Here is a 20,851-nt window from a genome sequence, read left to right as displayed (position 1 = left end):
TACCTTTCCTTTTTTTTTTTTTTTTTTTCCTGTAGTATCGGAGCTACATGACTGCGGCTTTAGCAGTGTAAGGATTATGTAGAAGGGTTTAATTTGGAGCCAAGTGAGAGTTCCTTGATGATGAATCCTGACGATGGGAAGCCGTGTGGGTGGAAAGAATGATTCATCCATCATCTGTCCATAGTGTTAAGTTGCTGCCTCTGGTGCAGAACCGAGTCAAGCCCCATCTCACAGTGCTTAAGGAGTGATGATGTCAGAGCTGTCACTGCTCTACCCTCTCATCAGCACCCACTCACAAAGCTCTTGGTATTTGTGCACTCAGGGCAGGGTGGGATGCAATAATAGTGCTGGAGTGGAGTGTACTGTCTTCATTTAACCCCTTGTCTCCGTCCCTGTTTTACCCACATCTTAACGTTTTCTTCCTCGATTGTCAACCTTTTTATAGCCGTTCTCCTCCTGGAAACATATTATTACTGCTAAAAGCTGAACTGAATGAAATTAAGTGGGAGTTTCCAATAGATTACGGAACATTACTTAGCCTTGAATATCCGTCCTCAGCAGATTTGTTTCTTCCTGAAAAGTCTTCTCCGTAATCCTCAGAAAGTTTTTTTAATACTCCTGTTCTATCTCAGTCTGTTCCTCAAAAAGGATTCTTACCCCGGTGATTCAAGTGTGTTTGAAAGGAGATAATATTACTGTGACATTAATCTCATTGGTGTGTTGTTCATGTTTTCACAGCAGCAAAGTTTTTTTTTTGTTTTTTTTAGTTTTTTAGGAGAACACATCCTTAATGTGCTCTGTACATGACAGCCCTCATGAATGACTCAGAGTGTTAACCAAGGATCTGAAGAAATTACCACCCCCATGTTGTTGCAGAAAATGACGCAAACGTGCTCCTGAGCAACTTTCTTTCTTCATCTTAGCTTACACGGAATTGATAATGCATGTAGTCGAGTCATCATTGGATAAATTACAGAGGTTACATAACTAATGTACTTTCTCAGCATATGTTTACCCTTCAAATGAAGTGACTTCTTTGATTTTGTAATTGTAATTCTCAACATGAATATGTACAAACCTAAAGATATATGTCTGTCTGGATAAACTTATCTAATGTTGCAGCTTTAGGTCAAAGGATCTGGTGTTGCTGTCTTGTTAAAGATGTGTGTAGTTTGTTTTTATATCTTGAAGTCTACTTAAAAATACCTGAACAGTACTGTAGTAGTGCCTGCAGTACTCTTATACTTTGATTGAACAAGCAATTTAATGCCTGTAATCCCATCTAAAAGGACTTAGTGTTGTCATGAAAGACCTTCTCTCTTTTATTAGGGCTACAGTGCCATCTGCTGGTAAATGATGCAAAATTACATCCATAGATTTAATTAGTATGTTTATAAGAAGAAGAATTTAACAAAGCATTGATTTCCTCTATATGAACAGCAATATCATTTTTATCATTGCCACAGACAAAAATCACCCGAAGCCTATTTGATAACATTAGTCATGGAACACGGAAACGTTTTCTTCAGACTCATTTTTCATGATTATTTCTTCTTCCATCTTAAAGGAGTACTTCAACAGTTTTGGGATATGCTGTTATTTTCTATATTGCTGAGAGTTAGATGCATATATTGCTTCACTCTCATGCCTGTATGTAAATATGAAATGATGTTGGGGAAAAGAGCAGTGACTCCCAGATGTCCTCTCCGGTTTCCACCTTCATCGCTCGTAGCTTGAATCATCCTGCCTCGCCACATGTGCCTCATTCTGCAGATGCCCGATGGTTAACGGAAAGGCTGACTGCGCTGTTTACCTTTCAGTGTGTTGTCATCGAGATGGATGAGGCCGGCCTCTTTTAACAGGGTACATTGGGAGGGGCTGATGATTAAGATGTGCCTCCTATGATTGCTCACACTGAGAGGTGGCATCAGTTTGTAAGAGCTGATCCACAGCACAGACAAGAAGAGGAGGAGCAGCCTGGCTGTGATTGCTCAGGGTCCCTTGACACCATATGCATCAGTCTTCTGTTCCAGTCATATATCTGTTTGTGTCATTAAGATAAAGCAAGACACGACCTTCATGTACAGTATGTGAATTCCCATCAGAGCCATTTTAAACTCAAGGCAAACACTGACGTCTGCCATTTGGGATCTGTATTCAGGATGTTTGGGGAAGCCATCTTAAAATGTCATAACTGAAACCTAGGTCGTAGCCCTGGGTGCTGTTTGTGGGTTGGTGAGAACGGCAGCCAATTAACACAAGGGCTTCCGATCCAGGAAGGGCAGAGTGAAAGTCCTTCCTCCCTTGGCAGAGTCACTGGAGCTGACAGATGGTACTTAGACAGGCTAAGCTGTGTGCTTGTGACTGTGGAGATTAGGAACCAAACCCTCTCTCTCGAGTGGATGTGATCACAGGTCAATTCTGGAAAGTTTTCCTGAAGGTTTTTTTTGGATGAGTTCATTTACCGTGGACTTCCTCCTTCATTTAGGTATTAGACAATCTGGTGTTGAGTAATCAAAGCAGACTTTTCTGCTGCCACTTGAAAGATGTACAATATCCTAGTGTTGTAAGATTCTGTCTTTTGTCCTGCTGATGCTTTTAGGTTGATTAGACCCACAAGGACTCTGCATAGGTATTTAAAGAGGTACTCTAACTATTTGATGTTACCCAATATTGTAATGTTGGGTAATTTACAAAAGACGGATTAAAAAAGACTGGTCAAAATTGAAGCAGAAAAACTCAAAATATTTATTTAATTTTTACTGGATCCTACATTTCCCATAATACAACTGGATAGTGTTTCCATCAAAGTTTATGTTATAAATTGTATTGTCTGTTTTCACAGGCTGACTAATTCTCTCTTTGACTAGTAACTGAATTTCATTTGAAAATGGGTGGAGTGCCCCTTTAATGTTTCCACTGTGAATTCTGATGGTGAATAATGTCAATTCTCCACTTTAAAACTTGAAAACATGGAACAAAATTTATAGTTTGTAAGTTTATTTGTGGAAAACCAACTTGTTAAGCAAAATGTGCTTCTTTTTGCTACAGAACTTAATTTAAGGAAGCTTACAAAAACACATATTATATGGAAACCGAAGTTGTTTTTCACATAACTCCATAGAGATTAAAGGAGAAAAATGATGGAGGGAACAATTGAAGTGATACTCTTGCTTTATTTATCTGCTGAATAAAACTAATGTTCAAGATATCAAAAAAAGCGAATTTTACACAGATACAAAGCAGAGTTAGCCAGAGCGAACTTAAGCTGGAACTACCATAAGGGTTTTTAGTTATATTGATTCATCTCCACTTAGATTTGTGCAGCTGTCTAGCATCGCAGATCATAGATATTTTATGTGTAGTGTTGACAGGATGGTCAATATCAGTTCTTTTCCTGTGATGGCTGCCCGTTGATCATGCCGGACTCCCAGCGTTGCCACAGAGGAGCCTTCTGACCCCCTGCTCTGTGGACTTTTGGCTCCTGCTGTGGGATAAGACAGAGGAAAGGGCAGGATTTAGAGATGGAGATGAGCTGTGGAAACTGCGTGAATAGTGATAAACACACAAAACACTGTTTATACGAAATGTTCACTTGCACAAGCAGAGTGTCAGCGGAGATTCAGTGAAACACTGAAACTCCCTTCTTTTTTTTATACCATTCAAGAGAACAAAGAAACCCCTGTTTAGCTGATAGTAACCCATGACCAATAGACCATTATCTGGAAGCATTCAGCCCTCACATACTGTATATCAGAATAATGTGAAACCACTACAAAAACATTACAAAAGTTTAAGCACATAATAGACCTGGAATTACCGCCTCATGGTTGTACGCCTCTGCTAAACCAGTCAACTTGCAGGAAATATGGTCAAAAATATTCCCTTCTGTTCTTGAGTTACAGCACTGAACAATGACCAGGAGTGTTTCAGCAGAACATTATGATGTCACAGTGAAGTTAACCTTTCACCGTTTGGATATAAAATGTCATCACTTCATTTTATCCTGCTAGACATTAATGTTAAATTGTGTCATAATTACTTCTTACTTAATTCTTGAGTTATGGCCAAAAAACGTGTTTTGTGAGGTCTCGCTGACCTTTGACCTTTGACCACCAAATTCTATTCAGTTAATCCTTAACTCCAAGTGAACGTTTGTATCCAATTTGAAGAAAGTCCCTGAAGAGGTTCCTGAGATTTCACGTTCATGGGAATGGGAAAGGTGTATGTTGCATGAGCTGATAATATTTTCTCTATTATTCCATCCATAAGAAACACAATTACAGAATGTGTGAATATATGAGTCATGGGTTTAAAACACTTCCTGTAATAAATCATCTAAAAGCAAAAATCAGATCAGATGAAGGTCTTTGGTCTAATTTGTGTCGGTTTACGGTCCTTGATGTGAAAAACTTTGAGAACCACTGTTTTCTATGGAATGAATTTCCTGGCAATGGTCACACTTAATTCAACATCATTTTCATATATTATATGTGAAAAACAAGATATTATGTAAGGATGTTATGTAAGGATGATTTCAAGGTCTTATGCAAGATACTTTCACAAGATCAATTTCAGAACCACTTGTACTAATCCACGAATTTATAAAAACAAATAGTATCTCTGAACACTAAAAGTCTAATGTGTTTGTTCAGCCATTTAAGGTTGATAAGATTCAGAAAGCAGCAATTACATTAACATATTTAAAATTCAGTTTGACCTGAATCTTTATTTTTGATGGGGTAAACCTCACTATTAGTAGGCCAAGTCCTCAGTGCTTTCTTAGGCATTTCAAAACAATACGTAACACTGACAAGAACAGAAACCTTTTGATGATACTCCAAGCTATAAGCTATTTACTGTAAATAAACCTGACGCATCACCTGTGTCTGCTCAGATTTCATCTGGTCTTGCTTGGAGGGCGGAGGCCAGACCCGCTCCAGTTTCCCCCTGGACTGATGTCTGACATCTAAAGGACAGGAAGAAGAAACGAGTGAAAATTACAGGAAGCAATTTTACTTTAATTAATTAAGCATTTCACATATTCAACTAGACTGAATCTCATCTATTTTGTCTGCTTTATGGTGATCTGCAGTTGTTAGCATGTCTGGCTAACTAGCTTACTAACAGCAGTAACCTGAGCGCTAATTCCAAAGCTGGCTGCATTTCATACTACATTATTTTATAGGGTTACAGACTATGTTTAAAAACTTGTTACTAGCACATCCACTGTGCTGAACTGTCATCTGTGAAGGTAGCGCCATGTATCTGGGTTGTACATTCTTATTAAGAGCTGTGCCATGGATGGTTAAGATAACACTCTACAGCTTATCTGACCTTAACAATGAGTCATTTCCTTCAGTTTAGCCCAGCCCAGACACATTATATAGCTGTCACTTTGTAAGATTCATCATCTTCACCTTGAGTCAACCCACGCATCGTTATCCAGCCGCTGAAAATACTAACGTGGTGCTACATAATGACACACTCGCTGGCTGGGCGCGGTGTTCGCTCAGGCCTTCAAGCTGTCCTGCTGGGTATATAGGCGACAACAGCAGACATGGAGAAAAAAAATGCAGACAAACTGGGCGTACAGATTCCTTTCAACGAGACGCATCAACCGTCTTAAATCGTTCCTATTTACACAACACCAGAATGCAACCAGAGCTGCCCCTGGCTCAAGCTGGAGCGCAGATAGCAGCCTTCGTGTTGTCACTTAGCCCGCTGGCATGTGCTGACTCAGATCAGACCGCCGCTAGAGTGATGTGCCCTTAACCGCCGGTGACAGGGTTGACACTAAGTTGTCGATAAGACTCCTAGGATAACAGTATGTGATGCTAATGTAGAGAGGCATTCATTAAAGTGCTCAGACTGAGTGTCAGAAGGCTGGGATGTGCAATGAATAAAGATCTAAGTGACTCTTATTGGACATACTAGTATTTATATGATGTGTCTTTGCAACGATGGAAATATTTCATAAACATTTACACTTTTTTTTTTTTTTTAAGCTGTCTGTTTATCCACATGATTAAATTAGCTTTCATTAAAATATTCTTAATATGGAAAATTGTTTAACCAAATTAGCCTGAGATCTTCTACTTATATAATCATACTACTGATTTTTTTAATGATAACATTACATCCTATTTCATGAGCTGATTATATGATTTAGTATGTCAAGTTACTGGTAACAATTGCTGTCAATTGAAGTATAATATTTATCTTTGCAAGCTAGTACAGAAGAAATATGAAGGAGAATAAAATGGAAATACTCAAGTAAAATGTATGTACCTCAGGTACGCTAGGTGAGTAAATGTATGTAGTTAAATCCCACCACTGATACTCGTGCTAAACGTATCACTGAGACCACGCAGACTGACCTGGTGCGAGCGTTTTTGTCAATCGTGACTTTTCTTCCTCTTGACTGTTTTGCCTATTCTCTCCATACAGAGTGCATCTCTGTCTGCGCAGCTCCTCCTCTCTTTCTTTGGCCTCCCGGATGTCCTTCTCTACCTCCGGCTGCAGAGCCAGGGCTGGACGCAGCTTGAAGAAGGGGTTGTGTTTGAGGATGGGAGACCCTTGTCTTGTGATTCCCTCCCTTGTTTTGCCCCTAGTATCCACAGCTGATGTGGACACATCTGTGCCTATGGAGTCCATGCTTCTGCACAGGCGTTGCTGTTTGTCTTGTTTTGGGTAAGGGGATAAGCGTGTTTTGTCTCGTGTACCCCCAGGTGGGCTCTTTGATCTGAGGTTTTCAGCACTTTGCTCCCCCTCAGAGGTTGTAGATTCGTACAGCCTGAGGGAATTTGTTCTGGCAATGGGGCAACTTTTGAGGGAAAACATCTCTAGGCTACGTGTGCGCTCCAGCACAGAGGGATACACATGACCTCTTATCAGTGCGGTAGGGAGTTTCCTGTTCCTTGTTGGACCCTCCGTGTTGTCCTGCTGGAAAGCCTCAAATAGCAGCTTTGTCTCCTTTAACTGGCGGACCTCTCCTTTGCTGTATCCTCCTGGGATCTTCCCCTGGTTTACCAGCACCAGTTCTCTCTGAGCCTCCTGACTTATCTCCTTCTGCATCTTCTTCTCGGAGAACTGCCAGTCGCTGCGTTGGCTTTGGCCAACCTGGGGGGGGATTGGTTCAAGCGAGATATTGGTCTTAAAGGGAATCTCCAGTACATCCGGATTATCCGCAAGATTGAGGATACCTCCGGCTCTCTGCAGGTTTTGCTTCTCCTGGCCTGCCTCTTGGATCTGCTTCTCCACTGAGCTTTCAGCAGCTGAGAATTGGTGTCTGGCAGATAGACTGCGAATTTCATTGGTTTCATGAGAGTTGACTGGAGACGAATCCGCAGGCACACAGCTGTCACTTTGATCGTCATCAGAGTTATCGGCGTCTGTTCTGGTAATCCTCTGGTCCGCTAGCTGTTCAGACATTGTGGTAAAAGACATCCTTGCTTTCCCACCGTCTGTACTCTCGTTCTCTTCATGCTTTTCCTTCAGGTTCGCCTTGGCTCCCTCATCCATAGAAGTGTGAAGTCTACTGTATTCCCTCTCATCTCCGCCCATCGGCTTAATTTCTCTTGCTGTCAAATCATCTACTTCTGCCTCAAACACATCATTTTCCTCACATCTCGTTTCTTGGTCAACCTCCTGTCGTTGCTGCACCAGTTGCAGACGTTGAAGCAGTTCCTGTCCTTGTTGGATATCAGTAGCTATTCTCTTGTTTCCATCTCCCTGCTCTTCAGAGCCTTCAGAGCTGGAGAGCCGTGGCACCGGCGTTTCGCTGGAGCTGCTCTCTCTCCTCACCCAGTCATTCTTTGTGAGGTTATAGTCCAAAGATCTGGTGTCAACATGCTCCTGATCATCATTGGTCATCTCTGCAGGAGTCTCCGATACCTGTGGCTGATTGGTTGCTGAGTCCATCTTGTTTTGGTTGCATTTGAGGAGCTCTGGTGGCCCACGGGACTCTAAATCATCATCTTTCACACCAACAGATGGTACATTTGTCCCCACACCGTCGCAGTTGACATTTTCTGTCACTAGTTTTGAGTCTGTCTCAGTAAGACCGCATATATCCTCCGATTTAGTTTTGTCTTCCCCTGCGTCAGTTTCCCTACAAATGTCCCCAGGTTCCTCATTGGATTCTCTGTCTCTTGAGGTGTTATCCTGGTGATGCCTTCCTGATGGATCACGGCATGGTTCCGTTAGACAACCAGCGTCCTCCATTGATGTTTGAACTTGATCTGTTGGTGGAGTGGGGTCCTTGTCGTTGGACAGAGATGTGATGTTCGTAGACTCCTTAGAAGTCTGTGTTGTACTTGCTATCACTTCATCCACCTTGTTCTGTGCTGCCATTAACTGCTTCTCTCCATGATGCCAGTCTAAGCCGCTGGGATTAGCTTTAGCCTCTGTGGCGTCAGATGCCCCATTTGAAAGGGTCACACTGGAATTATTGACCATTGCGCCTGTGCTGCCCTCTGCTGGTGGCAAAGGAGCAATGTAAGATGGAGGTGGTGGAATGAAGACATCATCTGCGCCCTCGACAACCATCACACTGTAGTACGTCGTGTTCACTGCATGGGCCGGGAGAATGAGTTTGCTTTCATCTTGGGGCGTCTCACCAGAGGTTATCGATTGGGCCTCAGGGCCAGAGTCCATCTTCATCCACAGACCGCCATCGTCTTGGGAGACCTGACCTTGCGGGCTGGGTCTGGGATGTCTTGTTTCCATGGTGACAAGCCTTCGAAATCACTTAGGGATGTTTATTCAGTCTTCCCTTTTAATTGTTCCCTGCTTGGGTTTAAATATAAGTCACATGAGAAAGTGTTACTGAGGTTAATAATAAAATCCCTATTAATAATAACTGTAAGAATAAACTGATCTGTGTAGGTGATGAACACATAGGAAAACTTGCTTTTGCAGAACACAGCTGAACTTCTAATCTTTGTGATTTGCTTATTGTCACTTGTAGATGTGTAATTATTAGCAAGATCTGTGACAGCATGGTCCAATTTGCCACTTGCACACTTACAATTGAGTTTTCAGTGAAATAGGGGACTTCCTCTCTCCAGCAGTTAAACCTTTAAAATCAAAATAGATCTTATTTCATATTTCATCATATCTTTTTGTGTGGCTATGACTGGTACTGTCTTGAGGGAGATTATTAAGGGAGGCCCAAGGGAAAAATTAACTGATGAGCCCCATTATGTATTGCAATGTGTACAGGTTTTCTGTGGTTAAATAGAAATTAATTGAGGATAATACAACGTTTAACCACAAAACTGTAAAAGAAAAAAAAAAAATCACTTTCCAGTGGACACCAGTCAGACACAGTAATCCTGGATCTTTGTGGACACCTGGAATTCTACTTTGCCCATCTGGTTATCCAGCCTTGCCACAGGCACTTGGAGATCCACCAGTTTTCTTTTGTTTTTCTTTCCAGCAGGACATACAGCTACTGTGTTGTTCTGGTGACTTTTCTCCCCCACTGTGAACTAGCGCTGCCAACACTGCTGACAAAGGGAAAGAGTAATCGGCTTTCCTGTCTGTCTTGGCACGCACACTATGTACAATATCTGCCAGCCTGGCTGGACACAGACACTCTCATCATCATCACCAGTATGCCTGTTAGAAGTGATGTTTCTCTCTGGTACAACAGCCTTTACTCATCTGGTTAATGCCTATTATCCGCAAAGTCAGTGATCAGCCTTGTAACAACAATTCGTTGTTATAAGAATTGTTGTAACTGGACATGTATTGTTCGTTTACACTGGTGGATAATAAAAATCATGGGTACACAATGTCAGTGTCCCTGCATTATCTGGTTCCCTGAGCAGCAGGTTTAAATGTATGAGTCTATATTTACACCTGCATTCAGGGGCTTAACGCCAGCCATGCTGCAGTTCAGGATTATCAACAGCAGCAGCACCACCGCGCTGAATATAAAGCTCAAGCAACAGGACGTATCAATGTGCCTTAATGAGCTTAACCTGTTTATTCCACCCTCCTTTCAAGGAACGTTTTGTCACAAAGAAGGTTCTTATAAATCATTTTAAATACTATTCAAATACTATTTAAATACTTTACTTAAGTGGTATTGTACATGCAATTTCATGATTCTATTATCCAATATTTGTGGTAATGTCTGTTGGACTAGTATTGTAAATATACACACTGTGTTTATATTACAAATAAATCAGAAAAAGATGGGGGTTTTTTGATGACTGTGACCTGATCTTTAACTCTACTGAGGCTTTTCTCTGGCCATCACCAGACAAAGATCTACTATTACAGCCTGCCCCTTCAGCCCGGGAGAGAAAAGTGCGACAGAAAAGCAAACAAGTGCAAAGGTAGAACAATAATGTAGAAATTGTGAAGGAGGAGACCCACCTGATTGTAGCGCTGCGGTCATCTTCTGTGCGTGATAGTACTAACATCAGTGGAAATATGAATGATCCAGCTGATCTACTTAGCAACTGTGCCTTCCTGTCCTCTGTGTCAGGTGAGCAAACCAAATCCCCTCTGTGTGAAAGGCAGTGCACAGTTCCAATGACCCACAGCAACAGTGTAGTAACCTCAAGTTAAATGCACCATTGCGAAGTGATAATGCCACGTCTCAAGCGGTCTTTATGTAAGAATTTCGTGTTATAAGTATTCCCTATTGAGCTGTAGAAGGAGTCTGAATGTAGTGAAATACTGAATGCCAGTCACATATCGTTACACAGTGCATGAGAGATGTGGACTATCTACATACTATGCATGAAATACTGAGGACGGTAAATGTTAAACCTGAGTGTCAAACCACAAATTACACTAATTAATCATATGAAATTAAGTAAAATAGTGCACTGTATTATATATATGTCCCATAACTGTTGTAATGAGAGGGGTCTTCCACTCAGAAAAGTGCTTCCCCCTTAGAAGTACACTTTCAGGACCGCAGGTAAATCATCTAGAAAACTTGGCCGAACCTTCAGGAACAGTTCATCTTTTTCCTTTTAAGGCCGCCTGTAATCTTTCATTGGGGAGGGTGCAGACGATCTCCCTGCACCAGAGGGTAAGTCTTTGATCCAGTTGTGGAAGGTTTCCATTTGGAAGAAATAAAAGGAACTTAGCAAGAAGTTTGTAGAGTGATGCTGGGGAAATGCCTAAGAGGAAAACGTTGAGGTGTTAAATTTTAAATTTTAAATATCCTACTAATTACCCTGGAAATGCCCAGAAGAAATGAGTTTACACTCCCAGAAGCAATACGTCCCCCTGTCAGACTGGCACTTAATGTATAGAGGAGAAAGGCAATGATTTATTTTGTGCAAAGTAACAGGGGCATGTAAAGAGTCTTGTACTGAGTCTCCCTCAGTCTGTTACATGTAAACGTGGATCTGATCAAGTCTAAAACCGCGTACCCAAAAAAATACATCTAAGTCAGGCTTCAGAAAGTTAACATGCAAAATTTATGTCACATTGTAGATCACAAACTCCTCATTAGGACATTAAAACACCCAAATTCTCAGAAACATAGATTTTGTCGAGTAGTCATGGGTAATAAAAGGAAAATTTTTATCAAAGGATGTTACAAACAGACTGTCATTAGTCTTAAAAAAAATTATTAGTGCCACAAACTACAAACCATGCTGCTGCTCTTTGGCTTTTTCCATTCCTGGAGGGAACAGCTGAACATAAGGAATCTTTTTGGGCTGATAAGGCCAAGGCAGAGAAAAGAGGAGGCATTTGAGACAAGAAGTATCTGCAGGACTGCATGTTGAAATTCTCAGCTTTGTCCACCAGGGGGAGGAAGTGGATTTTAATTGTCCCTCGGAGCTGCTTGACAGTCCACAGCTGCTGCAAAGACTTAGAACATAATAAAAGTCTTTTTCTTTGGCGAAGTGAAGTGTTGGACGCTCGGAGCCAAAAACCATTGTGAGACAATACCAGGTAGTGGCTTAATCTCTCATATCAGTCATTAAGGCAGCAGTGCAGCATATGCTCTGTAATAGAAGTCACAAGGGTATAAAACATAAGAAATATTACGATGAAGCCTGATGAGAGAGTCTCCGTCTTCAGTCATTTCCTTACATGACGGAGCAACACTGACAGGTCTTGCGCTTGGAAGTTCCTTCTCCCACTGCTGTACTGGGTGAAGATGAACGATGCTGCCCCTTGTCACCTTCTTCAGCCTGGACTTTTACTCCAGCTCCATTTCCATCCAGGGGAATAACCTGAAATACTTCAGCTGGGGACTCCTTCCCAGCCTCTTGCTCTGCTACCTTGTCTAATGATGACGGAGGTGAAGCGGATGTTTCAGGTCCTAAGACATGTTCTTCTCCATCTTCGGTGATAATCACTCGTTCCACAGTGAGCATGCCTTCATCGTCCTCTTGGCTGTGACCTTGGGACGTAGTGGCGTCAGCGTATCCCAGGAACAAGAGGGTGACCGGGCCTTCCTCCAACCTCTGATCCTCCACGTTCTCCACTTCTCCTGCTATGTCTCTGACTGCTGTGATGCATCTGTCCTCTTGTTTATCCTCCTCGTTTCCCACAATTACAGCACAGTCTTCTGCGCTCAGCTCAGCCTCCAAGTCGTAGCTTCCGGTGCTGTCCAACTGCGTATCGGTCTCTTTTGACATGGCATGATGGGTAGGAAAAGACACAACTTTTGCCTCTGGAGTTCTTCTGGCTTCTACATGTTCAATCTTCATCTCTGCATCTCTACTCGGCACGACCGTGACTTCTTCCAGCAGCGCTGTCATCCCAACCCCATCGATGGCGTTCAAGATCTGCCCCAGCTCTTCGGTCGAGGGTTGAGATCCTGTCCCGCCAACGGCGTGGATACTCTTCCTGCCGTCGTCGAAGACTGTGGTGACCTTGGGAGCATCAGCCGGTGTGGACATGGGGGCCACTGACTTGACGACAGTGGCTCCTGTCTTGGGGTCTCTCTCAACCTGCACTGCCAACATTCCCAGGACTAAAATACAAGAGACAGAGCAGAATTCAAATTATGATAAAAACGCTAAAGGCAACACAACTCACAAGGCTAAATTACAGAAAGTTAATAAAGTCATTTGCAGTGCAGGACAGATCCTCATTTTTGTCTAATCAAACTGTTTTTAAATGTGTCACAGGCCGGAGTGTATTTAAAAGATCAGGGGTAGAAAGGTGAATGCCGGGTCAGGAGCGGAGCTTCGAGTACCAATGAAGGGACGCAATGAGCAAAACTCAGCAGGCATTAAAAATTAATGAGCAGGAAAAAAAAGTAGAAAAAAAAACCCAAAGTGGGCTAAATATAACATTGTTTTCAGTCCCAATGTTAAGTCGTACCCTGAAGGCTGAACTTGGACAGAGCGAGATTATATAAAGGGGTCATCATTCACAAAGGGAAGAACGGAGAGACCAATGCAAACAGCTGAGGATATTCTCTTGCCTAAATCCCTGTTCATTAAGTCTTATATTTATCCTTCTCACTGCTGAATATTTTGAGGACAGTTCAGCACTGCCAAGTCACATAAGTGTCAGAGTCAAGGCAGTGCAGTCAGACAGAGAGAAGCGTCAGTTATAGTAGGTAAACTGCACCTCGGGGGACTCAAACCACCAAAGATACCCAATGCTAAAATATGACCTGGGTGACCTCAGTGCTACAACCCTGTAATAACACATAATCTATACTGAACATCCTCAATTTATAGTCACAATAGAGTCTTTTCCTTTGCTTCACCTGATCGGCCATCTTGCCCACTTTCATGAAACATCCTTTGTGCCATTTGTATGGAGAAGTGATCCTCAGCCTCTTTATTCACTGAAAAAGAAAACATATACTGTTTGTGTTAAAGTCAAACTGAAATTACAATATATTTTTCCTAAGAAATAAGTATATATACATATATGTCTTTCTGTTTTTTGTTCAAAATATAGGCCAATTAAAATCACGCCCCTTGCCACGTTGCGATTTGGATTACAGGCTAATGTCCCGAGTTTAGAGGACTACCTGTTGCTGTGAGTTTTGAGACACCGTCTGTGCAGGAGCTGCCGATGACTCAACAGGTCTTGAAATACATAACATGCTCGAAAGGTAACAGGTGGTGGGAATCAGGGCTAACGTTTGCAAGCTAGGCTAACTAGCTTCAACTTTCTGAGTGGAATGCAAACTTAACTGTACAATGGCTTTATGATTAATTAAACATTACAGATTTAGGCTGAAAAACTCTGTGTATCAATGTTGGTAGTCTTTACACGGCTTTAAGAGTTAACAGTGCGTGTTCTTGTACATTAAGTGGGTTAATTCAAATTTCAGCTTGACTATAAAGAGTAAAACATCCATTTCATGAATTTTAACTTAAACATTTTTTAAAAAGAAATCTGGGGCAAACAAATGATTGCACTCCTCTCTGTTTACAGAAGTTTCAACTGATCTGTCTGATGCTTTCTGCCTTGTGTGAGAATTGGCTGTTCTGTTATACTGTCACGCCCTTTTCACTCTTCCCTGTCCTATCTCCACCAAGTGCAGAAAGAGATAGGACAGAAAAGGGTTTGATAAACTTTTGCCCTAGTGGCATTCTTGCACAACAGAAAGAGTCAGATGCAGGCAGAATGTAAGTCATTTTCCTGCAGTCAAAGCGGAGCTGTTTCTCAGCTGTGGCTCCATTCTGTCACCCTGATTTAAATGACTATTCTTCATGCTAAGATTTAGTTATGGTAAATTATCATCTGTCAGGAGAGAATAGATTCTAGGAAGGCACAGTCGTGACCGAGACAAAGAAGAGATAGAAGCTGATGGTAAGCTAATGACAACTGCAGTGCAGCTGACTCGGACCTCTTACCTTGTGCGTCCTCGTCAGCCGCGGCCTGCGGGGGAAAAAAAGAGACATTTTTAAGTGCTCTCCATGGTCAGACACTTAAAACACTGCGTCACAACTGAGTCTGCAACTTTCAACACATGCCTCCCGCCCTTTTCCGGAGCCCTCCCCAACCCGTGTCCTGCCATAAATATTTTACAGTCATCATCAGGGAAGTGTTGAACCGAGCTCATGTCAACAGGCGCTGAGAGTATTTTGCCCAACAACCATTTCTGTTCTGCTGTCGGTTTGCCAATGTTGGACTGAGCTATATTTGAGTGAAATATTTGATGGAGGTGAAAGTTCATGAGCTATGATTCATTTGCTTGAAAGAAAAACAAAACTGTAGGCTGCAATATATGATAAATGTAAGTTCATACATCCACGATACAGCAGGGCTTTTGTTTCATTGTTCACCAAATTCAGGGAAAAGTTCTGGTTTGATTTACTGCTGCAGGGAAATTACGTGGTAGCACAGTTGTGAATGTTTTATTCATGATAAGTAATTGGAGGTATTTACGTCTCAGTTGTACAAGCTGGTAAAAATATTTCCTGTTTGTTTGCAATGTTCATTTATTTAACATTTATTTAACCACTGCCAACGCACTGAGGTGTGGCGATAGGCCACACCGAGCACCATGTGCTTCCTCTGGCCCTTATTTTATATTCATTAATGGGTAATGGTTCAGATTTTGTTTTTCTTTAAGTTCAGGCTTGGGGGAGACTCGGGCTGATTTGGGAGGGGGGAGGGAGGCATGGTGCGCATCTTAAACCTTCCACAGCATCTGAAATCACAAAATACTTCGGGGCTATTTGTGTCTCTAAATTCTCAAATCTCATTTTGCTAGAAAGCGTGTGTATTGTTGGATGATTTTTTTTTTTTTCTGCTGTATAAGACACAGACTTTACCTTTTTATCTGAGTGTGCTTTTCTTTCCGTACTGTACTCACCTGATTGTGGCTGTGTGTTCTGGCTGCAGCCGGACACTTGACAGACTCTTTGTTTTCTTCTCGGGAAGCTTGTTTCTCTTTTCTGGCATCAGCTGCCTCTTCCTCCCCGTCCTCAGGCGTCTTTTGACTTTTGGTTTGTTCCCTGAGACAGACACACACACACACACACACATTGGCAGAGACATAAAATGTGTCAACACAAAAAGATGCACATTAGAGCTCATAACAAAAATGATTCAGAGCAGTGGACCAAGAAAAAAGAGACACTGGGTGGGTGGGTGTGTGTGTGCATGTGTGTGTGTGTCCGTCCGTGTGTGTGTGTGTGTGTGTGTGTCCGCCTGCGTGTGTCCTAGGCTATAATCCGCCACATAACTATAACATGGCGGCCTTCTGTTTGATCTCGTCATGGTCAAAGTAGAAGTGTATCTGTGAGAAAAACACTGTACTCTCTGCTTCATGGCGAATGTTTCCATGTTTAGAAATGAATATGTGAACGTTGCATATTTTATCCGTGTGCCAGCAGAATGTTAAATTAAATAGACCTAAAACCACAACTGTTCCTGTGTCCCCCTGCAGGAGCCAAATTCTTCATGTTGCAATATCGTGCAAGCGTTATTTTTATTTCCACACACAATATTCAGTTTGTTCACATGCCTGAGTCTACGGCCTTTATTCCCATGTTTCCCCTTTACCACTCCTACATCATGAGAGGTATTCAGGTAGGCCCCAGGTAGAGCGGTACCTTATCGTTTTTGACTGTTGTTGTCAATTATTCATCTCATTTGAAGGCTTAGAGAAACTTTATTGTTTGTTTCTCTACTTATAGCACACAATCGGGGCTAAATAAATATTGTTTATTTTATAAGTACCTTCCGATCCCTGTGTTTTCTTGGTTTGACTTGCATGTCTAACTGCACGCATCATACCTGGAGCCTCAAGGCGAGTTCAGATCACAGGGTTGCCTGAACAGCCCCCATCATCTCTAATGTTTGTCATGCTCGGTTTATTTGAACTCTGAGATCTGGTGAAATGTGGCTCACGCTGCAGTGCGCTGGTCCGCCTCGTCCTGTAGCGGAGGGCCGGTCCCAAAGCCGTCAAGTGTCAGCGGGACAGGAGGTGGGGTTGTTTCACTAAGCCACTGGTCCCTCAGGTTCTTCCTCTGTGGGAGAATATGAGAGAAAAGGTCAAGAAATGTCGGGTCAGAGCTTTCCGTCTTCCCACAGTTTACAGTGATAATAGCGGCAGATTTAGCATCAATATTCTTAGTAATTGTTTAAACCACACGTCTTTCTTTTCAGACAAATGCAGGTTTTTCTCATTTCTAACCCGCGACCGTTGATTTCGGCGCCACTGTCGCCGGCAGTTGGATTTCATCAGCTGTAGCTTGCTTGCTAATTATGCAAACGTTAGCTGCATGAGTTCAGTGTTGAGTTGGAAATGCCACTGGCCATGTGGCTGACTGTTTCCAGATGACTCAATTTAAAATAAGAACCTTGTAAATTGATCTTAATTATGCTTTTGGTGGCTGATTGATAATGTGCTGAACGACTGAAGCTGAAGCTACGTGTCTAAGAAAAGTCAGCATCGATCTGAAAGGTGCGGATTTAAAGACGAGGTATGTGTCGCAGTGTCGAGCTGCTTAGAGTCAGTATGTGTGATGAGGAGAAATGATCAGACTGTTATTTCATTGTAACATAACCCCCGTTTGGCTGCTTAGCTCACATACTTGTGTGTATTTTCAAATGTATATTTTTAACTATAGAGGAGATAAGCAGCTGCTTGGGTCTCGGGTGGTCGGTGGTGCGTTCCTTGGCTTCTCCAGTTTGCCAGACAAACACACTGCCGCACCAAAACCTTCTGCCTGTGTTAACGCTGAACAGAAGTGGTCATTCATGGGATCAAGACACACAGCCAGCCACCTGGCAGCGGCCCCATGCCATTTTGGCCCCTCTACAGATCAAGCAAAGCCTGTGGTGCTGCCATTTGGGATCTAGCTGCGGATGAGTAAGGCCAGCAGACTGCTGTTGTCTGAGAGTGATAGTGAAAAGGTTTCACAGCTCGGTGCCACTGCCTGGAGACCCAGACATCCTGCTCCTTGAGTGAAGATGCAATCTGTCATTCACGCCAGGCTATGGCGTTAGCAGAAGTGACAACCTGAAACCTGACAATGCCTTTTTTTCAAACACTTTATTTAAAGTGCCAGAGTAGTTCCTCTGTAACAGTTGCTATAATGGAATAGTATTCACTTTTTCACCCAGATTAGATGAGAAGACTGATACCACGCTAATGTCCGTACGGTAATAATGAATCTACCACCAGCAGCCGACTAGCTTAGCTTAACAGAAAGCAACACTGTGCCAGTACAAACAGGCAGTATTTGGAGTGGAGATGCTGAAAATACAATCATCTCCTTTGGGTTTTAGAAGGAGAAACAGAGAAATTCTGCCTCACATCCAGTGGCCACAAAGATGAAGGAGGCGTTGTTGTATCTTCAGGCTAAACTCATTCAGCTGCAGCAGGGTTGGTGCGTCCCTGCCGTTAGCGATGCACATGCCCTGAGGCAAACGCGTGGTTGGAGAAAGCAGAAATGTGTAGCGCACTGTTTGTGTGGGAGGCTGTTACAGTGTGCATGATGCAGCGCTGGGCTACCGGCGGCATAGATAATGTCGGTTGTTGTGTGTTGTTTATTTTCAAAAGAGCACGTCCTGCAGGGAACAGTGAAGTAGTTAATGGGATGCATAAAAAAGCTCAGTGCGAGGAATCCCTAATGGACATCAAAATAATGTGCCTTTTCTGTCATCACCACTTCCTCTATTGCAGTGTCTCTCACTTATTATTTTCAACAAAGGAAAAAGGAAACTGTCGGCCTTTTAATTAAATGTGTTTTCTGCTGTAGGTCTATGTTTGACCTCATGATAAGGAATCCCTGCTTCTGGAGCTTTCAGCACATGTAACTGAAACTCTAACTCATGTGTTACTGGGAGTAAAGTCCAAATGACCCCACCCAGAACACTTTAGCTAAGACGTCAGCCAGTGAGCAGCTCCTCTTGGCAACAGTCATGAGACATGACTTGAGGGTGGGACACAGCAGTGGTCAATTTTTAACATGAAGCAGCTGGAGAGAGGAGGGGTAAACAATGAAAACAAGCAGGGTAGATCCCAGCCCTCAGTTTTTTTTTACTTCATTTACAAAGAAAAAGTCGTTCTCTATTAAAATTTAACATTTGGGAGATGCACATTCTCTGTCTTATCAGTATCAGATGAGAAAATGAACAGCACCATCAGGTCTGTAAGCGACAGTCCAGCAGCTGGTTTAGCTCGGTTTAGCATGAACACTGCGAACAAGGGGAAACGTTAGCCTGGCTCTGGTAACGGCTAGCTACATGTTTACTGCACAGACACGAGAGAGGTATCGGCCCTCTCATCTAACTCCTATCAACAAAGCGAACAAGTGCTCTTCCCAAAATGTCACCAAATTTCCCACAGTTTAAATCGCAGCGTGTCGTTTTGTATGGATGAAAGAACAAGATATTATTCAGCAAGCTTTAGCTGCATCAATCCTGTCACATAACCCAACAAGAAATCAAACATATTTATTTCCCAAAAAGAGAACAAGCTTTTCTTTTTCATAAATGGCTAGCTAGTAATGCTAACTGTCCCATTTCCTGTCTCTGTAAGCTAAAAAAGCTAAGCTAACTATTACTATAACTATTGTAGACTCAAGTATCCTGTCTGATAACATGTAGTTACACTGCAGATTAACAGTGAAGAGCGTGAGATCTATAAACAGAAGAGTCATTCGCATACATTCTCCTACTGGGATCATTTCTAGTCAGTGAAGTAATTGTGAAATTAAATTATTCCCTGTTTTTCTAGGGAACATCTGGAATCTTGTCAAGGGACCCACTGTTGCTGCTGCACGTCATGTGTGTGTAAGTAATTTCATTTAAAGTATGGATTTTTATTATTCATGTGATTTTCATGCAAAATTTGTCTACACAACCAGCGGATAAAAAAAATCAACCCATGACGACACTTCTAAAGTGGCTGAATTTCACAGGAAAACCGCAGACCTGGCAACCCTGCTTCCACTGCATAGCTTTCTGCAGCCAACACTCATGTACCTACTGTATGTGGCACAGGGACAGATTAAGATAGGCCACTGGCTGTGTTTATCACACCCTGTTTGAACCAGGTGTGACAGATGCCGACCTTTTTCTGGGCCGTCTTCAACCACTCCTCCTCTGTCTCTCTCCTCAGCTTCTCCTCTTCTTCCTGCCGTCGGCGCCTCTCCTGGTGACGAGAAAAAGTGAAACCTTTTCGGGGGAAGGAGAGAAGAAGATGTGGAAGTACTCAGTCTTTCCTGCGGCAGCTGTTGAGGTGTGTCACCAAAAATAGGGGCTAATAACCAGGCGGGTGAAGCAGGATCAGAGGGAAAAACCCTGAAATCCTGTGATGTGATAATGAATTTTAAAACTTTAGTGAGACTGTGACACCAAATCTCATACCATAGCGGATAAGGCAGGATGGTAAAATTCACCGTTTTACAGTGTTTACTTTATGACTCACTCCAGTCAGTGCTCCACTTTCTCCCAACTCTCCTCACATTCCTGCTAAAGCTGCAGAAAGTGACAGATTGTCTCTGCTGTCTACAAACATTTTATTCATCATGGGAGTATTAACACAGCCAGCACGTCCTTTCTGTTTTCTAAAGCACACTTAAAAAGACAATTTTTTAAAATTCTCTAGGAATATTATCTCTACTTACCCCTCACATACTCTGTACACAGTCTTCTTGTAAGTTACCTCTCATCAGCAAAAATGTCATAAAACTTGAATTAGTCCAAAAAAAAAAAGAAGCAGGTTATTGTGAACTGAAACAACTGCAACTGCTCTATTTCCTTCTACTAACACCAGACTGAACTTGATCCAAGAGCACTGTACTCCTCATGGTGGTGGGTTACACCCGCTTTTTAATATAATTCTCTGGTAACTCCCCTTTGCAGTCATGGTCCCTGAAGACAAGGACTTCTTCTGTATGAAAGCAGAGAACTGAGACAGACAGAGGGAGGGAGG

At 42.4% G+C, this 20,851-nt stretch overlaps 2 protein-coding genes across 3 annotated transcripts; both read right to left on the bottom strand.

Annotated features, from left to right (window-relative positions):
- Window positions 1-3,156: 3,156 nt before the first annotated feature.
- Window positions 3,157-9,080, bottom strand: LOC111662425 (uncharacterized). 2 transcript variants are annotated; one of them, XM_023416280.2, is made up of 3 exons: window positions 6,381-9,080; window positions 4,884-4,969; window positions 3,157-3,484 (listed from the first exon to the last, which is right to left on the bottom strand). In XM_023416280.2, exons 1-3 carry the CDS (start codon window positions 8,728-8,730, stop codon window positions 3,386-3,388), a joined length of 2,535 nt encoding a protein of 844 aa, XP_023272048.1. In that variant the 5' UTR covers window positions 8,731-9,080; the 3' UTR covers window positions 3,157-3,385. The 2 variants fall into 2 exon arrangements, with proteins under 2 accessions (XP_023272048.1, XP_023272047.1); XM_023416279.2 differs by having other exon boundaries at window positions 3,157-3,487; window positions 6,381-9,078.
- Window positions 9,081-11,431: 2,351 nt separating this feature from the next.
- On the bottom strand, window positions 11,432-20,063 carry LOC111662515 (uncharacterized). Its single transcript, XM_023416401.2, has 6 exons — window positions 19,988-20,063; window positions 16,816-16,934; window positions 15,776-15,902; window positions 14,811-14,835; window positions 13,709-13,789; window positions 11,432-12,961 (listed from the first exon to the last, which is right to left on the bottom strand). The coding sequence occupies exons 5-6, from the start codon at window positions 13,752-13,754 to the stop codon at window positions 12,069-12,071; spliced, it is 939 nt and encodes a 312-aa protein (XP_023272169.1). The 5' UTR covers window positions 13,755-13,789; window positions 14,811-14,835; window positions 15,776-15,902; window positions 16,816-16,934; window positions 19,988-20,063; the 3' UTR covers window positions 11,432-12,068.
- Window positions 20,064-20,851: the final 788 nt, after the last annotated feature.

This window comes from Seriola lalandi, unplaced genomic scaffold (assembly GCF_002814215.2).
Source record: "Seriola lalandi dorsalis isolate HSWRI2012SDOR001 ecotype SW California unplaced genomic scaffold, Sedor1 jcf7180002054563, whole genome shotgun sequence".
Classification (NCBI taxonomy): domain Eukaryota; kingdom Metazoa; phylum Chordata; class Actinopteri; order Carangiformes; family Carangidae; genus Seriola; species Seriola lalandi.
This window is presented reverse-complemented; position numbering and strand designations above follow the sequence as displayed.